This window comes from Rhododendron vialii, chromosome 11a (assembly GCF_030253575.1).
Source record: "Rhododendron vialii isolate Sample 1 chromosome 11a, ASM3025357v1".
Classification (NCBI taxonomy): domain Eukaryota; kingdom Viridiplantae; phylum Streptophyta; class Magnoliopsida; order Ericales; family Ericaceae; genus Rhododendron; species Rhododendron vialii.
The window spans coordinates 35333312-35356369 of NC_080567.1; the positions used below are offsets into that span (position 1 = coordinate 35333312).

At 37.7% G+C, this 23058-nt stretch overlaps 2 protein-coding genes across 2 annotated transcripts; both read right to left on the bottom strand.

The window, feature by feature from the left end:
* Positions 1 to 10595: 10595 nt before the first annotated feature.
* LOC131307165 (F-box protein At3g07870-like) lies at positions 10596 to 12078 on the bottom strand. Its single transcript, XM_058333574.1, has 2 exons — positions 12045 to 12078; positions 10596 to 11800 (listed from the first exon to the last, which is right to left on the bottom strand). The coding sequence occupies exon 2, from the start codon at positions 11772 to 11774 to the stop codon at positions 10596 to 10598; it is 1179 nt and encodes a 392-aa protein (XP_058189557.1). The 5' UTR covers positions 11775 to 11800; positions 12045 to 12078.
* Positions 12079 to 14338: 2260 nt separating this feature from the next.
* Positions 14339 to 19077, bottom strand: LOC131307790 (transcription factor bHLH113). Its single transcript, XM_058334477.1, has 5 exons — positions 18677 to 19077; positions 18403 to 18537; positions 18224 to 18289; positions 17054 to 17179; positions 14339 to 15181 (listed from the first exon to the last, which is right to left on the bottom strand). The coding sequence occupies exons 1-5, from the start codon at positions 18932 to 18934 to the stop codon at positions 15029 to 15031; spliced, it is 738 nt and encodes a 245-aa protein (XP_058190460.1). The 5' UTR covers positions 18935 to 19077; the 3' UTR covers positions 14339 to 15028.
* Between the last annotated feature and the right edge of the window lie 3981 nt (positions 19078 to 23058).

Below are 23058 nucleotides of genomic sequence, written 5' to 3' on the forward strand. Positions count from 1 at the left end.
ATAATGCCAATCCAATACCACAGAGTATCCACATTTACATTCCATCCGAACCATGGTGGTATTCTCATGGTAAGTAACGCACACAGCAGAATGAAGATAAAGAGTTGCATCCAAATGGTTTGGATAAACAACCTGAACTCTGCTCGTTCGGCATCTCTTTCGTAAAACTCAAACGGTAACCCTTGCGGTATGTTTGCCATTGCTCGATTTGGAAGGATAGAGATTTGGAGAGATTTAGGCCGAGAGAGAAGGAGAGATAGATAGATGAGGAGATAGAGATTGTGTTGTTGAATTTATAGAGTATGAGATTGCCGAATTGTTTGAAATGCTGCGCCGAATTGTTTGAAATGGTGCGCCGAATTGATTGAATTGTTGCGCCGAAAGAGAGATAATAGGGGATGCGGCACCGAATAGAGATAGGATAGGGGATGCGGTAGAGATGCGGCGCCAAAAGAGATAAGAATAGGGGCGGTGCCGAATAGAGATAGGATAGGGGTGGCGCCGAAAAGAACAAGAATAGGGGAAGAAAATTGTGTTCGGGTGTTTATTGTTGTGTCCCCTTAATACATGCTCCCCCTAAAAGAGAGCTTTTTAAAGAATGCGAGGGGTATTACCGAGAATGATTATCCCTGCAAGCTTAGAGACAAGAAATTCATATCGGCGAAGTATATAAGAGACAATTTAAGCACTAAGCCATGAAGTTCATACAAACTAAGTGTAACAGACTTAATAAATCAGAGTTAGCAACGCAAAAGCTTGAATAAGTCTCAACCTCACGGTTGTCCGGTTGGACATCCGCTTGGACATCCGACTGACAAATGCAGGTTAAGTCCAGAAATCGTTTAAGAGGAGTAACATTAAAGACCATAAAACTGATTTTCTTCATACCAAACACAGGAAAATGAAACATATGATAAAATGTTTGGAGGGTGATTTCTTTATCAAGATCATTTGTACTCTCCATCAAGTATGATATTTACGAATTCAATCAACTCAACATTGAATCCAAAAAAAAACTTTTGACATCAAGAACACAACTTTTTCATAAATGATTAGACATGCCGAGTTCTCGTCGAATGAAACAAAATTGTTCTTCACCAAGGGGTTTTGTGAAAATGTCCGCCAATTGCTTGTCGGTACTAATAAAGTTAAGTTCAATATCCCCTTTTTGAACATGATCTCTTATAAAATGATGTCTAATCTCAATATGTTTTGTTCGAGAATGTTGAATTGGATTCTTGGTTAAGCTAATTGCACTAGTATTATCACATTTAATAGGAATATGATCATATTGCAAATTGAAATCCTCCATTTGTTGTTTGATCCATAATATTTGGGCACAACAACTTCCGGCCGCTACATATTCCGCCTCGGCGGTAGATAGAGCTACGAAATTTTGTTTCTTGCTATGCCAAGACACTAGAGAGTGCCCTAGAAATTGGCAAGTCCCACTTGTACTTTTACGATCAACTTTGAAACCTCCAAAATCCGCATCCGAATAACCAATTAAATCAAATGCAACTCCACGTGGATAAAACAATCCTAAGTCATGAGAACCGCCAACATATTTAAAAATACGTTTAATAGCTTTTAAATGCGATTCTTTAGGACATGATTGAAATCTAGCACACATGCAAACACTAAACATTATATCCGGTCTACTTGCAGTGAGATAAAGTAATGAGCCGATCATACCTCGATACATCTTTTCATTGACGGCCTTACCATTCTCATCTTTGTCTAGCTTAGTTGATGTGCTCATTGGTGTGCTCGTTGGCTTTGATCCTTCCATGCCAAATTTCTTAATAAGTTCTTTCGCATACTTGGCTTGGTTGATTAGGATCCCCTCATTAGTTTGCTTGATTTGAAGTCCGAGGAAGAAGTTAAGCTCCCCCATCATACTCATTTCAAATTCACCTTGCATACACTTAGCAAACTCTTTGCACATATTATCATTAGTGGCACCAAAGACAATATCATCAACATATATTTGAATAATGAGCATATCTTTACCTTTGGCTTTAATGAAAAGAGTAGTATCAATTTTTCCACGAGTAAAGCCATTGTCAAGCAAGAATGAACTAAGTCTATCATACCATGCACGTGGTGCTTGCTTCAAACCATATAAAGCTTTTGAGAGTTTAAAAACATGATCGGGGTATACATGATCTTCAAAGCCGGGAGGTTGTTTGACATAAACTTCTTCATTTATGAACCCATTCAAAAATGCACTTTTCACATCCATTTGATAAAGCTTGAAATTTTTGAAAGATGCAAAGGCAAGTAATATGCGAATAGCCTCTAATCTAGCTACCGGTGCAAAAGTTTCTTCAAAATCAATACCTTCTTCTTGATTATAACCTTGAGCAACAAGTCTAGCTTTATTCCTAACAATATTTCCGGATTCATCTAGCTTGTTACGAAAAACCCATTTAGTACCTATAATAGTGTGATCAAGAGGCTTAGGTACTAATGCCCAAACTTTATTCCTTTCAAATTGATTTAACTCATCTTGCATGGCCAAAATCCAATTTTCATCATCTTGAGCTTCCGGAAAGTTTTTAGGCTCAATTTGAGAAACAAAAGCTTGATTTTCACAAAAATTTCTATGAGACGAGCTAGTGGTTACCCCTTTCGAAACTTCTCCAAGAATCAAGTCCTTTGGATGGTTTTGCACGAATCTCCAATCCTTGGAAAGATCTTGGTTGTCTCCCATGGCATCTTGAGGTTGATTAATAACTTCATCTTCTTTGATTTGAGAACTTTCTACTTGAGTATCACCATCAACTTTTTCTTGAATTGTCAAGTCATGAATCTTATGTGTAATCTCTAAGTCATCATTATCAACAACATCCTTAGTAGCACAAGGATTAGATTCATCAAAGGAAACGTGAATAGATTCTTCAACAAGATTAGTGCGCTTATTATAAATTCTATATGCTTTGCTAGTAAGAGAGTAACCGATAAAGATGCCTTCATCCGATTTTGAATCAAATTTACCCAAGTTATCTTTTCCATTGTTTAATACATAACATTTACAACCGAAGGCATGAAAGTAATTAATGTTGGGTATTCTACCATTCCAAAGCTCATAAGGAGTTTTCTTGAGGATAGGCCTAATTAAAACTCGATTCAAAATATAGCATGAGGTATTAACGGCTTCCGCCCAAAAATATTTTGGCAAAGAGTTTTCACAAAGCATAGTGCGGGCCATTTCTTCCAGAGTACGATTTTTTCTCTCTACTACTCCATTTTGTTGAGGAGTACGAGGTACGGAAAAGTTATGACCAATACCATGTTCATCACAAAACTTTTCATATAAAGAATTGTCAAGTTCTTTTCCATGATCCGTACGAATGTTAGAAATAACAAAGCCTTTTTCATTTTGAACTCTTCTACAAAGTTTAGTGAAATTAGGATAAGCCTCATTCTTATGAGCTAGGAACATCACCCATGTATATCTAGAGAAATCATCAACAACAACAAGACAATAATAGTTTCCACAAAGACTTGGAGAGCGAGTTGGTCCAAACAAATCCATATGAAGTAATTGCAAAGGTCTAGTAGTTGAAACAACATTTTTGGACTTAAAAGAAACCTTGGTTTGTTTTCCTTGTTGGCAAGGACCACAAAGTCTATCTTTTTCAAATTTGATTTTAGGAAGACCTTTTACCAAATTTTTTCTAGAGAGTTTTGAAATAGCATCCATACTTGCATGTCCTAGGCGCCTATGCCAAAGCCAACTATTTTCACTCAAAGCGGAAAAACATTTTATATCACAATTACTTAAATCATTGAAATTAAAAACATATACATTTTCAAATCTTTGTCCAACGAAGAGTGTCTTGTTGCTTTTGTCATTTTCAATGATACATTTGGATTTTTCAAAGATAACACGATTTCCTCTATCACATAATTGACTTATGCTAAGAAGATTGTGTTTTAAACCATTAACAAGTAAAACATCTTCAATAATAGGAGAATTACCTATATTGCCGATTCCTATGATTTTACCTTTGTTGTTGTCTCCAAATGTGACATGTCCACCATCTTTAGACGAAAGAGAATTGAAAGCCCTCTTGTCACCGGTCATGTGTCTTGAACATCCACTATCAAGGTACCAACTTCCTTCCTTGAGAGAACTTTTGAAGCATACCTACAATAGCACATCAATTCTTGACTTTTGGTACCCAAATCATCTTGGGTCCTTGAAGGTTAGCATTGATACGGTTCTTAGGAACCCAAACCTTTTTTGCATTAGAAGATGAGTATCCTTTCATAGGACATGTAGGAGAAATATGACCAATTTTACCACAATAATGACATGTCAATTTAGAATGGCTAGAAGGAGGAACATCTTTTTCAAAAAGATTTTTGTGTTGAGTGGGATTATAACCAATTCCGGCCTTGTGAAAAGAAACCATTTGTTTTCCAAGAAGAATGTCTAAACTTTCTTTTCCATTAGTGAGTTTTGAAAGAGAATTAGTTAAATCATCAATTTGTTTTTCTAAAGATTCGTTTTTGGAAGTATCCTTCAAATACTCTTTTTCTTTTTCCAAAGAGGTTCTTAAACTTTCATTTTCTTCCTCCAAAATATCTTTCTCTTCAATTAAATCATCTATTTCTAGTGAAAGATCTTTAGCAACCTTTTTAAGAAATTTGTTTTTAGAAACAACCTTTTCAAATTCTACTTTCAACTCTTTATAGGTAATAAATAATTCATCAAAGGAATAGGATGAGTCGAGATCTACCTCGTTTTCTTCGATGGCCATGAAACACAAGTTAGCGACCTCTTGTTGCTCATCGTCCTCATCGGAGCTACTATCGTCACTATTGTCCCATGCGGCCATCATAGCTCTCTTTTTGTCCTTCTTTGAATATTTTTTTGCATATGGACATTCACTTTTGATGTGGCCGGGCTTCTTGCACTCGTAGCAAATGATTGGATCCTTTTTACTATTTTCTTCTTTGCCTCCATCTTTTCTTGAAAATCCTCTGCCTTTGTGAGATGCTCTATTTTTGAGGAGTTTCTTGAACGTTTTTGTGATGAGCGCCATTTCATCATCCTCACTTTCGTTGCTTGAATCCTCCTTGCTTTTTGATTTGCTTGTTGTACTTTTGAAGGCAAGATCCTTAACTTTCTTCTCTTTTTCACCCTTGAGGTTGTGATGCATTTCCTCCGTCATGAGAGATCCCATGAGCTTGTCCATCGTGTATGTTGAGAAATCTTTGGATTGTAGGATGATGGAGGTGGTAGTGTCCCAATTGGTTGGCATGGAACGGAGCACCTTCCTTGTCATTTCGGATTGACTGTAAATCTTTCCAAGAGCTTTTAAACCGTTAGTAATACTAGCAAATCTAGCAAACATTTGAGATATAGATTCATCCGGTTTCATTTTGAAGAGCTCATAGCTATGCACAAGAATATCAATTTTGGACTCCTTAACTTGACTATCTCCTTCATGTGACATTTCTAACTTATCCCATATTTCTTTAGCCGATTCACATGCGGAAACACAATCATATTCATTGGGAGTAATAGCACAAAAAAGAAGGTTCATAGCTCTATAGTTCTTTTCTATTGAAGCCTTTTCCAAATGACTCCACTCATAATCTGGTTTAGGCATAGTCTCTTCTCCAACTTTCTTAGTAGGAATAATGGGACCATTTTTGATAATTTTCCATAGATCATAATCCGTGGATTGAATAAAGATCATCATTCTATTTTTCCAATGAGAGTAATTTTCTCCGGTGAACAAGGGAGGTCTATTGGACGATTGACCTTCGATACAAGAAACATTACTAGTGGTTGCCATGGATCTTAACTCTTAGATGGTTAAATCTACAAACAAGAGCCGAGGCTTTGATACCAATTGTTACCCAAATTATGCAACCTAGAGGGGGGGTGAATAGGATTGCTAGTAATAATTACCAATAAAAATTTATCTCTAACAATATATGCAAACAATAAGTATGCAATCAAAATAGAGAGATAGAGAGATAGAACCCGTTTATAGTGGTTCGGTCCGGATTTGTCCACGGTCCGGCCCTACTCCACTTCTCCTCAAGCAATTACTTGAAGGTTAGACTAATCTTTAAAAGATTACAACTTGTAAGTCTTGCGGGTGCTTACAAGAACCGAATGCCTCTAGCTTTCCCGAGGAGCTAGCACAACCGCAAGAATTTTCTCCGAAAACTTCTCAAAAACAATAACACCCAAATTCCAACCCGAATTTGGTCTTCTAAGCTTTCAAGTGTTTGACTCAAACACTCACTTAGGAAATACAAGTATGTGAAGAAGGTATGAAAATTATCGCTCACGACTTGTACAAATTTTCTCTCAAGAATAATATGAAAGTGGAAGAACAATGAGAATTTTTGGCTTTGATCTTTTGAGAATTTGCTCTTGCAATAATATGGAATGTTGTAGCTTGTGTGTGTACTCATTAATGAGTTCTTGATGCCTTATATAGCCATCCATATGCTTCCTAGCCGTTGGAAACTAGCCGTTGGAAACTAGCCGTTTGAAACTAGCCGTTGGAAACTAGCCGTTTGATAGAGTGGTCATCCGGGTGGTCGTCCGGTTGTCACAGCTTTCTGTTCAGACAGCCGGCTTGTCAGCCGGTTCGTCAACCTGTGGCTCACAATTTCATCTAAATAAATCCGTTAAAGCATGTATTGAGCTCAATAAAGTCTTTGTAAATATAAATCATGAATCCAAGAGACTTTATGCTATATTTCAAGGTCACGAAAATATTTAATTCGGGAATCGACTTTTCGATAATTTTGTATTTGCCGAATAAAAATATCATTGAATTAATCATCAAAATAATTAATAGAAATGCATATAAATTTTCACAAATTATAATGCATACATTTTTCAACAGGTAGTGTAAAGAATTTATTCTCTCCATTACAATACCAACAATATCCCCGATATACATAAAAATTTCTCAACATTTAAACCCCTGAGAAATATAACAAAAAAAAGTTTAGTTGAGTGTCTCCAACACCCTCACTAGCAAAACAGGAAAGATTCATCTAATAAATAGCATCTCAATAGCCCAAGTTCTTGCAACATTGTTGTAGACCCTATACACTGTCACAATCTCTTTCAAAAGTGATTCGAGTGGCAAAGTATATCTGAGATGGATTAGGACATTTTCAAAACCACAATCCTGAAATAAGTAGTGAGCCAACAGTGAGGAAGAAGATGAGATTAGCGGGAGAAGGGTGATCTTCCACTGTTCCTAGAGCAAGACAGGGAGTGATCAGAGATAAGGAGTAATTTTCGGACATGTCAAGGTGTGGGAGTGTAAAGGGCATGGAGAGTGAAATATGTTGATATTTGTAGAGTTTTGAAGTGTTAGATGCCCCCAAGATGGGTTGGAAAGATGAGGCTAAAGACTTATTTGGAGGGCTAGGAAGGAGAGAAAAGAGTGCAAGTAATCAAGTTGGAGGTTGAGTTGGTAGATATTGGAAGAGACACCATGGGGGTTTGGGCGGGTTTGGTAGAGGAGGGAAGAGACACCATGACTGAATTGGATGCATGGGACAATAGAGGAGGGAAGGAGTGCGTTTTCAAATTGGTGAAGGAGAAGATCAGCACGAACCAACATTTGCATTAGCTAATCCGCAATATATGTGTGTCACTGAAAATGCCAACGACATAGACAGAGGAATATGAGTATTGCTCATTTGTTACACAACACCCTCCCTCAGACAAGAAACTGTGCATCATAGAAAGTGGGAAAAAGAAACATGAGCCGTTTTTTTTTTTATGGGAAATAATTTTGCTATTTCCATTTTTTACATTGATGTCTTTTAGCAAAAAAAAAACAAATTACTCTCAACACTTAAAAACAAAAAAAAGGGAGTGTGGATATCAAATAGGGGAGTGTGAAAATCAGTCCCCTTTTTTTATAGGTAGCATTGGTATTCGAATCTTATGCGCATAAACCTTATTGTGAGCCACTCCAAGTTTCCAACACAAAAACAAACACATGTAGAAGTTGTTAGAGTCCAGGGTGAGGATAGGTGCAATTTGATGCGGCCAAGTATAATTTGATGAGGTCAAGTGCAATTCGATGCGGTCAAGAGCAATTCGATGGGGTCAAGAGCAATTCGATGCGGCCAACAGTAATTTGATGCGGCTAAGAGCAATTCAATGCGGCCAAGAGTAATTCGATGCGGCCAAGTGTAATTTGAGGCGGCCAAGTGCAATTTGATGCGGTCAAGAGTAATTCGATGCGGTCAAATGCAATTTGATGCATCCAACAGTAATTTGATGTGGCCAAGAGCAATTCATTGCAGTCAAGTGCAATTCGATGTGGCCAAGTGTAATTCTCTACCAAGAGAAATTTTTGCGGCCACGAGTTTATACTCCCTTCGTTCCGGTTTGTTTGTCCATTTTTTTACTTTTTGAAAGCGTTTAATCTCTTAAAGAATTGTCTATGATTTTCAATTTGTAATATTTTTAATATACAATATGGATCTTATTTGATAGATTTAAATTAGTTTTATTATACAAATCTTCAAAATCATAAAAAACTTTATAAAATGTAAGATATAAGTATATTTTTGAAAGACACGAATTTCGATAATTGGACAAACAAATTGGGACGGAGGAAGTAGCATTTTTATGAAAAATTGTTCGAATCAAGCTATTCCTGGTCATATTTTTTGCCGATTTCTCATGTGTATACTTAAAATCAAGTGTGTGTGTGTGGCGGGGGGTGTGTGTTGGTGGGGGGCATCAGAAAAGGTTGATAGCTTGTAAGGTGTACGTTCTCTAGTTTTTGATGAAAATTCAACTTGGGGGGCTAATCTTGCATCCAACATGTGTGTATTTAAACGGTTGGGTTCATCTAATTTAGTGAGGTATTCCCTCTATTTTGTGTTGTAATTGGGTATAGAATAGAGATCTTTCAAGAGTGTTTGTAAGACACCTTAGGAGTGTTTGTGAGATCTTTTGTATCTCTTTGTAACCTATTTGTGGAATTGTTTGGTGATAGTGAAATCGGGTTTCAGTCCCGTGGATGTAGTTTCATTGTTGCTTGCATTTATTTTCGGTTCTGTTGGTCGGCTGCTTCTCTCTGTTTTGGTTGGTGGTCAACAGCAGATCCAGCAGGAGGAAGTGTTTGTTTTTCGGCCGCTGTGGGCGCGTTAGGCCTGTCGGAGTTCGTCCTCGGCATTGCCTCCACCTTCGTGCCTGGAGCCTCGCGTGGCAACAGAGGTTTGTCTTGGAGCCCCCTGGAGGACTCCACAGCTCTAGATTGGGTCTCCCGGTCCAGTTCCGGCCGGCGGCCCTTGAGGCATGTCCTTGGGAGCAGATATTTGTTTTCACTTGTATTCTGTTGTTGTATGATTACATTTGTGCTTAGTGTTTAATGATTTGTGCTGGGATTTCGTTTGGTTTCTCTCTGCCTTGCCCCGGATGGGATTCTTATGTCGACACTTGTGTTGGTTGCTTTTGCAGGGTGTCCTTGAGTCTATAGCATGTGTGCTTTATGCAGTAACTCGTGTCTCGGGTATAGGTAGTTTGGTGCATTCCTGTTTATTTGCGATGTAATCTTTGCCTTCGGATATTGTTAAATGAATTGACTGTTTTAAAAAAAAAATGTTTGTATCTCTATTGTAGTTTACCTTGCCAGAATTTGGTGTATTTTTTTCTACATCCTTATGGTAGTGTGAGCTCTGAACATTAAAACATAAAAGAAAAGAAAATAATGTAAGCACCTAATTTAGGAAAGCTATGAGAACTTTGTCATCATGTCATATAAGGGCTAATCACACACAGAAACAATCCTCATAACATTGAGCAGCTGCTAGATTCCATTGAAACTTAAGAGTAGAATAGTTAAATTTGCCCATAAGTTAATTTTTTATTTATTTTTAATCACATGAGCTACTTTCAAACTTACTATCAACGAAATCCATCAATTAGTTTATCAACCGACTCGGATTTTCTACGAACTCGCATGTGATGAGCTTTACAACTACAAATAATCTATCTTGTGTGAATATATATGTCGATGAAAACTTGGTAAATAAATCCAGTGGTATATGTCAAAATCTGCTATGCCATCGCCGGAAGAGATGCTCTGCGAGGCATTCAATAAAATTGAAACAGCTAGGAGAAGATCGATCACCATGAACCAGCATTGGCATTAGAAAAATCCACAATATATATTCTTGCCTGAAATACTACCGACACAGACAGAGGAACACATGTATTTCTCATTTGTCGCACAAGACCGACCTTCGACAAGAAACCCTGGATATTTACCATAAAAAGAAAAAATATGCATTTTCTCTCGATAGCATTGGTATTCGAATCTTATGCACGGAAACCCAGCTTGGAGCCGAGCCATTCCTACACCAAAACCAACACATGTAGAAGTTGCAGCATTTGGAGTCATTGACTGCAGCATAAAGAAACTTCAATGGAAATTTTCAAACAGAGGCGAGCCTAATTTAGATCTTGTTAGGGGGAAACAAAATAAATCCATCATGGGTAAATAGATATACAACTAATTAGAGAAACATCATGCGGTATATAAAGTTTTTGCAAAACTAAAAATTGAGAAACCAGGCTAGAGAAATGGTGAAACAAGACTCGGGACATGGCAAATCGCCACGATTGACTGGTGAAGTTTCGCGTAACCTTCGCAGCAAACCTTTTTCGGATCATAACAACATACAGCTTTCGACTCATCAGACATTACAATGTTGCCACTATTTGAGAGAAACAGAGGGTAAAGCCTTCCAAATCTTTCTCCGATTACAAATTCTTTGGTCCATGACTCCTTCACACCATATTCCTTCAACAGCCATATCTGAACCTCATGCCTCCCCTGGTATACGCCAAAATCACCCGTTATGGCAAGGCATCCTCCCAACACCGATATCTTGCAAAATTCACTGATTTCGCAATCCGGTGTGGCCATCTGATGAAATTTCTCTTCAAACAAATCGAATGAAAGGATAATTCTCGACTTGGGATCAAACCAAGTTGAATTTTCATCTTCGCATAGCCAGTGAATTGCACCACCCACCACAACATCAGATGATTGATCCGGACAAACAAATGGGGTGTAGATTTCAGAAATCTGACAACCACTTCTTCCGAGAGTGAACACCTCCGCCTGTAAATAAGTCCGACCACCCTCATATGAAAGTTTTACGATTCTTACCAACTTATATTCTTCAGTCCTCACATCGAACCCAAACCCAAAAAATTGGTTGGACGAAACCATAGTACCATTAAGGCTTGATTCTCGTACTCTTGGTAACCCAGGATCAGTCAAAAAATCGTGTTCACCGGTCAAGGGGTTGAACAAACAAGCTCGATAACAATCTAAACGCGGATGTTTGTGCTTGTAAAATAATAGACATAGCAAACCATTGCAGGAGAGCATTGGTCCAGGATTGTATTTCTTTTTCATCCTCGGCTGAATGATTTGTGTCAAACACCTCCGGCTATCGACAAGATATAATTGGTTGGTATAGAAGGGCTCGTTGATGTACGAGGACAAAATTCGAATTATGATCCCATAAGGGTTCTTGTGGGGATGATGGTAATGAAGAATGAGCTCAGGATGGCTTGCCAAGCGGTAAAAATCCTTGCATACTAATTTCGCGGATGAGAAAGACGTGACGGGTAGTCTTTGAAGGATGTCGAGGGATACGTCGATCGGGAGATCTTTCATTGAAGTCTTCACACATTGTTGTTTTTGTTTTCCAGTAGTTTTTCCTTTCCTCCTTCTGCCCATCACAGATCGAAGTTGTTCTTGATGAACTATAGGAACAAAATATATGGAATTATTCCTCAACTAAGTAGATTAAAAAAGTAGACGAATTAGGAGCTAGAAGTGATTCTGAAGCTAGTTAAATCAAATCAATTAATCTTAATTCTAAGAAAGAAAACTAAGAACTCATGATGGTGCATATTCATCCGATCAAAAAAAAAAAAAACTCATCATGGTGAAAAGTAACCATTGATCACAACTATGGAGGAAGATAATTATTTGGCTGCGTAGTACCTTTTAAGCTTCAGGAAGAATGATGGATCTTGAGAGAGGACTGAAAAATTAGGATTTCTTGGGTAGACTTTAGTTTAGTCTTTCGTAGAGGCCAAGGAAGACAAAGCAAAAAAAAAAAAAAAAAAACTCCAAACTTTTCCCCTTCTAATTAACACATTCTTCCTTTATTTCTCTTCCTTTCCCTAATCTCCGAACAAACCCTAACTTTTACATGTTGTCACCAACTAGAGGTGTCAAACAAGCCAGGCCATTACAGGCACGACACGAACACAACATGTTTAAGAGCGGCATGAGTCGGGCACAACATGATCCCATAGGTGGGTTAGGCTATGTTGGAATTTCTGTAGTTCGGTCTCAATACCTACTCCACAGGCAAAATAATATTAATCCTCAAGTCCACGCTCACTAATATTTTTATCTCTCCCTCACTCTCATAATATATTTTTCACTCTTGCTCTCACCGATTGTGTATCTCTCACACACATATAAAATACCTAATATCCCATTTATATTTATAATTAAGCAGATCACCTTTCAAACAAGGAAACACACCAAGAAAGAAACTCTTCCAACTAAGTTGTACTGTCAAGTATGGAACTCTTCCAACTTGCCATAGGATTTGATTCTCTAACCAAAACAGAATATACCATAACTACACACAAATAATTACCAAGCACCCTCTTGATAAATTATCACACGTGGGTGAAGCCCAATAGGCTAGGCTATTGTTTTGGGGCACGTGGCACGGGTACGATACGACTCAACACGCGTAAAAATTCAAAGATTTCAAATAATTAATTGCAAAAATAGATTTACGAATTATATACACCCCAAAGATTAAACAAATTGTCTTCCAAAACCAGCTAGGACACGGTTTTTGCCCCTGGGGTCTTACAAAATCTTTTTGACAGTTTTCCCTCGACTCACGGTTTTTAGTACCGATGGTTTATATTTAATTTGTAATCTTTTGTGCTTATAAAGTTTTATAATTGCAAATGGTGGATAGCTGCGTGGTGTCAATATAATTGGGATGTACTCAAACAATAGTGATTCAGCTCTTATCTATTTACATCCATTCTATCACACAATTATCAATAAATTAAAATGTTTGTGTTTTTTTAATTTTACTTATAACTATTTGATAATGTTTTCTATCAATTATAAAAAAATATATATGAGCAATTTTTGGAAGAAATTTTATCCTCTTTAAAATACTTGATAAAAAATTACAATTTGGGAAATGAGGCATGGAGTGTGGTGTGCTTGTGGGCCGGACCAAGCATATCTTAAAATGGGCTGGTACGGTACAATAAACTAATAAATAGGTCCGGCTAGGCAAGACATAAAACATGTTTGGCACAGAATGAAACAGGCTGGATTAGCACGACAAAACCCATTTGACACTTCTATCACCAAGAGGAATACAAGCGTCCGGTTACTCGCATGCTACGGTTAGCGTAGCTATTTCAGGTGCACTGTTGCTTTCCAATTAAAAACTTTAGGTTCAGTCATCTTTTAGGATTATATCCTCTCCGGTCCAAAACTTGGCCAGAAGAAAGTCCAATTTGTTGATTTTCCCAATTGTATATATGGTTCAGATTTTGACTGTCTCATTTTCCAATGTATGATCCAGATTTTGGCCGTCTCCTCCGGTTCCAAACCGGTCCAAAACTTGAAGTGTAGATGATCCACTCCGTTTTTCTTTTAAGTAAGGAAATAGTAATTAAGTAAGGAAATAGTAATTAAATGAGCGGATAAAAAAAAAAAAAACAGGAAGTAACTAAATGCAGTTCCATCCAGGTGGAGAAACAAAAATGCTACAGGTACCGAAATTGGGGGACCGAAATCGGACCGACGGCCGCCGGCGGGCCGTCTCCGGCCACCGGACGGCCGATCCGAGCCGTCCAAAAATTCTAAAAAAAAAAACCGAGGGGCCACACGCGGGAATTAACATTTACATATACACACGAAAAGGGGTGCTCCGATCAAGCACCCTACACACCTCGGATGACGTTAATTCCCGCGTGGGGCCCCTCGGTTTTTTTTTTTAGAATTTTTGGACGGCTCGGATCGGCCGTCCGGTGGCCGGAGACGGCCCGCCGGCGGCCGTCGGTCCGATTTCGGTCCCCCAATTTCGGTACCTGTAGCAACACTCGTGGAGAAAATACTTAACCGTCCATGGTTGTTCTTTCCTTGGGCTTCTAAGTCGTCCATGGTTGTTCTTTCCTTGGGCTTCTAAGTCCCACTTCAATGATGAAACGTTAATTTTATGGAGCTCATAAAAAATTCAATCATGGCAAAAATCACGTACTATAGATCAAATATCGATAAATACAATTTAAAAAAAAATTGTCTAAGAAAAAAGGGACCTACACACCCAATTAAACCCATTAACTTCAAATAGATATATTCTTGATCGTTGACACTGTTGAACTGCTTCTCATACGAGCTGAACTCAATGTTCCGATCATTGAAATGGGTTCGGAAAGATCCTGAAAGATATAAAACTGGACCGGTCCAAAACATGTATGATGACCTTCAAAATACTTATCTTATTACTCTATACCATACTTGTACTTCTGCACTCTAGATCAAATAACCACCATTTTCGATCAATAAACACAACCCAACAAAAAATAAATAAAGCTGTCAAAAAGAAGAGAAACCCTTACCGATTAGCCCTATTTTCCAGACCACCACTTTTAGCCAATGACGCTCCATTTTTAGTTTTGTTTTCTCACATGATCAAGACACAAACTGGAGTGCCAGTGGTTAAAACTGGAGTGCCAAAAATCAATTTCTTTTTTTTTTTCAGCAAAAAGAAATGGAGGGGCAAAACAGAAAATCCCTTGTTCCACTTTTCCCTTTTCTATGGAGGTTTTCTGTTCTCTACAACTTTCTTGCTACTGTATTTGATTACCCTTTTTCTTCACTGGGGCAGGAGTACCAAAATGTACAAAAGACACAGCGAAAATGAAATTTCTTTAGTGGTTTGGTGAAACATGGTTCCCCATTGCTGCAGGTGACCAGTAGTCAGCGCCATTGTTGCTTGAAACATGTGCGATACTCTCTACTGGGACCAGACACAGACCCCTGCTCCTCAAATCATTCTTTCCTGGTTGTTCTTCTCCTCCTTCCTGTCAAACACACAGTAACATAAATGGAGTTTTACCAATGGAGCACATGGACCAAAATTAAGGTTCGATCGCCGTTTGTCCGGTTAACCAGTACCAGAACAACGACAACTCCCCACGGGAAATTTGATATTGGGAATTTGGATCAAGAGCGAAAAACTAGAATCGATCAGTGGTTTACAAACTGTTGGAAATTTATTATTTTAATATTAAATTTCTGTACATTTTGTGGTGCTAGACTTTTACAAGTCATGTGTATATCTGCGTGAGAATCTCTTATCTTAGCGGTTATTTGGATATCTAGGCAAATCTAGAAAAAATCTAGCAAATCTAGAAGAATCTAGGAGTATATCTTGCAAATCTATCTATGTCTAGCAAATTTAGATAAAATCTAGATTATATCTTTCATATCTATCCATATCTTTTATATCTTCTAAATCTAGTGCATATCTTTCCATATCCAAGTGAGATTTGGTCATTAATGAAAAGATTTGATTTGGATTCTCTCTTGCCTATATAAAGCTTGCTTGAGTGAAGCAATCTAAGCTAAGAAATCCAAGAGCAATTCTAAGACTTCTCCAAAACACTTAGCCTTCCATACTCAATTCTTCCTTCCATCTCCGTTCTCTAAAAAACTAGTCGGTGTGAGAGTCTTGGGCAAAGTGCAAGGGTGTTTTATTTGTGGAGCTTTGGGTTCTCCTACTTGTGCAGAGTAGGTCCGAACCATACGATAAATTATCGGGCTGTTATATCCTGGAGGGGACAAGTCAGAGATTATCTACTGCACCGGTTTGTTACCGTAGAGAGCTTGAATCTCCTTAAAGAGAGCGAGATTTCCGCGACTCAGCCTGTTAATTTGTCCATTACTTTTGTAAAATCACCAACACAAACCTACCTAATTTACAATATATTCACCAAATTCTACAATAATAACAGACTTTTTTTTTTCTTTTTTCTTTTTTTTTTTTATCAAATATGATGTGGACGGTCACCCCTGTACATCCACCTCAGGGTCCATCCATGTGCACAAGGTGTCATGGTCCATCACTAGATGTGTAGTGCCATACAAACATGTTTCCCTAAAGAAAGAAAAGTGACAAAGGTAACCCTCAATCGAATCAAAATCCTCTCATGTGATGGTCCCTCGTATGATTCTTCATTTGACGCAAACCAGGATTGATCGCAGTCCTAATCCATATCTAACTGTTCAAAAAGTAAGTCTCGAGGTGTTTAACTTCTATGCCAAAAAAATCAAGGTGATCGGTAAAAGTTTGGTTGAATGATTCTCGTCACAAGTGAAATACAAAGTTAGACTCTGACCGTCTATTTTACTTGTGACAAATATGATCCCTTCAATTGGATACCGATGTCCGATAAAATTAATTTTTTGCAAGGACATTAAACACATCGAGACTTACAAAATGATCTATTCAGGTCGTCACATCACATGGACGGACATTAAACACATCGAGACTTACAAAATGACCTGTTCAGGTCGTCACAAGGACAGACCCGTGATGGATTCCCTTTTGGGTCATATGAGAGGATTTCAGCTCCCTGCAATGGAGCAGTCAAAGGGGAAATATGCCGCATTGCCAAATATAAGCTCTTTCACAGCATGACTTGTCAAAACTGCCCCTGTAATTGCATTCACTACCTATTTCAAGCTATACTCACAGCCCTCCCTTAGTGGGATAGTATATTTTTGGTGAAAAACACAAGACAACGACAGTAAAGTTCGAAGTAACAGGGAAATTAATCACGGGGGTGTAAAAGTAAATAGGGCCAATTGGCTAGTAAATATAGCAAGTGGAGCAATGCATCTGGAATTGAATTGAATTGATTTGAGGAATGTGACAAGAAAGTACTGCTTACTTGATGGTGAAAGTGGCTGAGGGAGGAAGGGTGAGTTTTCAAGTAAGGAGAGCTCAAGACCTGAACTTGCTCCTGCAGAAACCTGATGTATCCCATCGCTTCGTGAAGTACAGAAGCCGTATCCGTCTGCACCCACAAAAACAGAGTAAGGGGACACCCCCCCGGCCCCCACCACCACTCACATTTCACTTCAATATCAAATGCTTCATTTGTTCATTTGTCCTACATAGATAATTTGTTCATTTTTCTGAAGTTGGGTCATTATTATTAAGATCGAATCGTAAGCCGATGTTTCGTTTGATAGATTCTTTTATGCCAGTCGAAATAAGTACTAGTAATTGAGACGTGACAGTTCAATATGTGTGACTTGGTGTTTTAGTCGATAGATAGGTAAATGACGGGTGTTGGTGTCATCATGTCATTATTATCGAATGAAGGTTGTGCAATAGAGAAAATTGTTTGGTGCTGCTCCAATGCCCTCCCCAGCACATATTACTAGGGAATTCGTTCCAAAATTAGTGGATTTGATGCCAGTGTATCTCGTAAAGGAGGCCACTCGAGCAATAATCTCTCCTTCAATACGTGTTCACATGTTTACTAGTATTAATAATATTTACTAAGTTGTTATTATTACCATTAGTAGTAGCGAATATGTGGTCTGGACGAACGAAATAAAAGTAAGCGGACGGTTCAAAATATGAGGGAGATCTTGTTTCGAGCATAAGCAAATATGGTTCGCGAATGCACAATACCTAACGCGTGCTCACTTAAGCATATATTGTCATGTATGGTACTCCATCCGTTCCATAATTTTAACTCATTGCGAAAAGTTGTGTTACTCTGAATTTTTTTTGTACAAACTTAAACAAGTTAATTAGTTCTTTAAATTGATGCTAACAGAATAAAAATGTATGCATCGAAAGTGCCTTATTTTTAACCCAAAAAAGCAGCACGACCTTTTGGGATGGGCTAACATTATAGCGAAAATCTTTTACACAGCGGAAATAGTTGTTTACGGCGCTAATCGCGGCCGTCCAAAAGTGTTTTGAATGGTCCCGATTTTAATGAAACTTTCCAAAACACTTTTAGACGGTCACGATTGCTTTCTTCTGTAAAGAACTTATTCACGGTTAAGTTTATCTCAACATTATAATGGACTTAAAAGTTAACCTTTCCATAGGGTGATACGAGTTGTTGCAGTGCCGTGATTCTTTCACCAAGCTTCTCTCTCTTCACCTGATTTCACAACTCAAACATGCAAAAAACTCTCTGCCGTCAAACAGAAGAGCAGAATAGAGATATACAAGAGAATAAACTAAACGCATTTCGTGGCCGTCGAGTCAGCTAACCTTTCCATGGCCGCGGCCGCCGACCGTCGGATTCTCCGATTTTCTCTTTCTACAGTTCCTCTGACTGCTGGCCGGAGCTCCGGTTCCGGCTACGAAACTCTGAACAGATTCTTTTCCGGACCCATTTCTCTTTTTCTGCACAAGAAAACAAAAGCAAGAAAAAAAAAAAAACAAGAAACATCAGCTTCACTTTTTTGTCATTTTCCCAAACAAACCTTACGGACGAAAAACAAACTCTGTTTCTTGCTTGTGCTTAAAAAGAACTGTGGCTGACATTGACTTTGGACGGAGCGTTGGTGGTGGATGACGCCGGGGAAGAATTCCTGCATGTGGCTCCTGATTTCTGCGGTGGTGTTGCGATTTCACATTTGTTGCTATTATCTCCGAAACAGAGCATTTTGGGGGGTATTTGAGGGGAAAACGACGAAGTGTAGTTGTAATAACTGTCTGAATCGAGACCCAAATCATCGGCGGCGAAAAGTAACTGCGAGAAGCTCTCACCGGCGATTTGGCCATCTTCGTTTTCAGCCATTAGAAGGGACCGTACAGTGCAACAGAGGTGTTTTTAGAGGGATGAAAGACTGTGACTCAGTCTGTGAGTGTACACAGAGAGAGAGAGAGAGGGAGAGAGAGGGGGTTTTTTAGGAGTAAACGACGGAAGGTTCTCTAAAGAATGAAAAGGAGGTAGAGTTGTTGTAAAATATGAATAATTAATTGTCGAAATGGACGATCTGAATAAAGCAGAGGAACAACACAGAAGTTGTGGGCTCCCCAAGTACGAAAAGAAGGGTAAAGAGTAAAACAACATAGAGATCTATGAAAAGAGCAAGGGATGAGATTTTGGCACTTTGTTTTTAGTCAATGGCATTTCATTTTTAGTTTTGTTTTCTCGAGAAATGCTAGGTGAAAAGAAAATAGACAAAGAAAATATCCTTAAAGTATACATGAACGGCTTAGATGCACTGCACAGTGAATCTGAGCCATTCATGTACATTTTAAGAGTATTTTCTTTGCCAATTTTCTTTGTCCCAGCAATCCTCTTATTTTCTCACATGATTAAAACATAAAGTGAAATACCAGTGACTAAAATTGAAGTGTTAAAATCAATTTTCAAAGAGCAATTGTATATATGTGCTTTTATGCTTTCAGGGAGGGTTCTTGTAAAATTTTTTGTTTTTGTTTTGCGTATTTTATTCGTTTTTTTAATTGTTGTTAAATTTGTATTATATTTTTTGAATTAATCATTTGTCTCGACGAGATGAGTCTAAAATGTTTAAAAAATATGACCAAAAGCAAAGAAAAAAATCATTAAAAACAAAAAAAAATACGAAACAGTTGTCTTTTTTTGTCTAAAATCTCATATTGTATAAACTTTTTTCAACATTGATCCGTATTTTTATATTTTTCTAATTCGTGTCGTCGAGACGAAGATTAACCCCAAAAATTATAATGAAAAACTAAACGAAAAATAAAAATTACTGAAAAAAGTTTCAGACTTAAAGAGTTTACAAGATCCCACCCTAATACTATAAATTTCGGAAAATGAGGACTTTGTTCACTTGGGTTTGGAGAACCGATTCCTCTCTCAGAATGATTATTAATAAATTTTCTCTCAGTGTATTACTTAAAATTTTTCTCTTAAAACCTTATATCAAACAATTCCCAAATGTCTCAGACAAATGTATTTTTAAGATCTTTGTATAACTCAACTATTAGGGTCAATTTACATGTACCTCGGCTAATCTAGGGCCCCGTTTGATAAGAGGTTTGAGACTTGAGATTGGATTACTAATTCCATAGGAGTACTAATACTCTGTTTGGTAACCAAAAAGGGTTCGAACTATTAGTCCGTTGGGATGTCCAATCCGGCCTTTAGGGGGTATTAGCAATACCCTGTGGGACTTGGTATTTATAGTCCAATCCCAACCCGTTCTCATTATCAATCCCTTTTCATTACCAATTTCTTCTATCAATTCAATCCCATTATCTAATCTTATCTCAAACGAACATAATATTAATAATTCCATCATCCAATCCCATCTCAAACAAACATACTCATTATTAATCCCTTCTCATTATTAATCACAATTCTAATCTCATCTCCTTACGAATCACACCCATCTATCACTTTTATCAAATGAGGCCTAGAGGAACCAATTCCATCGTCTACAAGCAAGGGCCCAGTTAAAATTGAAGCAAACCCCCCATATGTACTGACACTAAAAAAAGTTGAAAAAACATAGAAGGTTTCAATTGATATCCCAAAATATGATTTTTGGCAAGGGCAACTTTAGGATTTTTGTCCAGCTGTGACAAAAAATACGTAATATATAAATGACGAAAAGCTCTATTCAAAGTATAATTAAACTCTAACTTGGTGAGATATACTATAAGGAAGAGAAAAAATGTATGTAGAGATTTTCCAATTTATTGTAGAGCTTATTTTGGCCTGTTGGGCTATATTATTTAGTTCCCAAAATTTTTAATAGGACTTTCAAATAGTTTACAACTTTACTATTAATTATCACGCAAACCCTTAACCACACACTTCTATTGTGGACAGGTTATGCTTATTTTGGTTTGACGATAATCCAAATCCTTGTGTTAAAAAGGGTTGATATTCTGGGCTGGTTATGCTTGTTTTCTCAACCTTTCTCTTTCTCTAGTTGCTCTTTTCTTTTTTTTTCTTTTTTTTCTTTTTTTTTTTTTTTTTTGTGTGTCATTGGCGTTACGGGCGTCACTTGTATTTCAAGACTTTGGTATTGTCGACTCCAGTCAAACCCCCACCTAGCTCGAGGAAACCGTGGTTTTCGTTTAGCTGTCCAAAGCACCAATATCCCAACCCGGGTTTCCGGCTGGCCTGGGCCATCTCTCTCTCTCTCTCTCTCTCTCTCTCTCTCTCTCTCTCTCTCTCTCTCTCTCTCTCTCTCTCTCTCTCTCTCTCTCTCTCTCTCCTGTCTAGTCAGCTACAGGGTCACCGATTCGGTGTTCGAACAAATAAGCCATTTTTGGCTTATTTTTTGTCCTTATTCAAATTTTTTTCGTATCACTTGGCTTATTGTCATTTTTTTGAGGATTATTGCATTCTAACGTCAAGAGGAATCTAAAAAGTAAAAAATTTTGACCGAAATTCAATTTTTTTTGAATAAAGACGAAAAAAAATCAATAAGTCAATTTTTTCGTCTTTATTCAAAAAAAATTGGATTTCGGTCAAAATTTTTTACTTTTTAGATTCCTCTTGTCGTGAGGATGCAATAACCCCCAAAAAAATAACAATATGCCAAGTGATACGAAAAAAATTTGAATAAAGACAAAAAATAAACCACTGTGGCTTATTTGTCCGAACGGGCAACTCCAATCAGGCTCACCAAATCGGTTCAGAATTCAGTTCAGACGCTTGCTTGAGAGTTCCACGAAGATTTATTATTTCCCTCATCATTTCTCTTTTCATCATATAAAGTGAATAATTTTAGCAGACAATTAATAAATCCATGAAGACAAGTAAAGCTACACCTCCTAGTTTAGTCATGGAGAATAAATATTTACGTCGGTAAATTCTTTACACCGACGATGTAAATATTTATTTTCTCCAAGTCAATTGCATTGTAACACATGTCAAAACAGTAATTCTAATTAATAAAATATGGCGACATGACGTAATGCAATTGATTTAGAGAAAATAAATATTTATACCGGTGGTGTAAAGAATTTAGGCCCTGTTTGATAGTAAGTGTTTTGGAGCGTAGAATAGGATTAACAAAGTAGTGGGACCACTAATTCCTTGTTTGATTAAACAATAACGGATGGGACTATGAATCACAAGGGATTAACAATGCTCTTGTTTCACCTGATTACTAATACCACCTAAGACCAGGTATTGGTAATCCTGTCCGAAGAGGTGAGTCAAAAATACTTAAATGCCTATAATAGTTTCAATAAATACCCACAATACCCATTATATCATTGTATTTGTATGAGACCTCGAGATGTGGCTTGCGGAGACGCCGGAGAGAGGTCTCTCTCCTGTTTCATCATTCTATGTTTTTTTTATTTATTTGGTAAGTACTATTCCATTGTTTATTGCCTAAAATAGTAAAATTTTGAAAATTACGCATGAACAAAGATAATATTGGAACTTCAATATTCCAATCCTATCCTCCGTGTGGGACACAAACGTAATATTGCTAATCCCATCTCCTTACTAATCACACTCCATAAATCACATCTCCTTACTAATTCTATCTAATCCAATACATTTATCAAACAAAGCCTTATCTTAGTCATACTAATTACTCCACTAAACAGGATTAGGAAAAGCAGATTGGTTTTTCCAAAATTTCAACGGCCGTGATGTCAATGCTGGCGTTGGCTCAGCATGCGAGAAGGGCTTCTTCGGGTACTGACAGCACAGCACGTGTGGATTTTCAAAAGGACTTGGGCGCGTGAAGTCGTCATCGCAAGTACGACCCATTCGTCCTCCATGCACAGCACACGAAGCCAGACCCCGCCAATTGTTAGAGTGATTATTCAGCAGTTCCCTAAACAACACCGCAACGCGCCACTTCAATTTCCTCTATCACAACAAACTTCTCCTTTCGTTCCAATTTGTTTGTCCAATTGTCGAAATATGTGTTTTTCAAAAATATACTTATATAT

Bases quoted from the DNA above. Each gene is read 5' to 3' on its own strand.
- LOC131307165 (XM_058333574.1), bottom strand. From the start codon at position 11,774: ATGGGCAGAAGGAGGAAAGGAAAAACTACTGGAAAACAAAAACAACAA.
- LOC131307790 (XM_058334477.1), bottom strand. From the start codon at position 18,934: ATGGCTGAAAACGAAGATGGCCAAATCGCCGGTGAGAGCTTCTCGCAG. The intron at 18,538-18,676 runs GTCAGCCACAGT...TTTCTTGTGCAG, and splicing joins ACGCTCCGTCCAAAGTCAAT to AAAAAGAGAAATGGGTCCGG. The intron at 17,180-18,223 runs GTTAACTTTTAA...TTGTGGGTGCAG, and splicing joins TCGTATCACCCTATGGAAAG to ACGGATACGGCTTCTGTACT.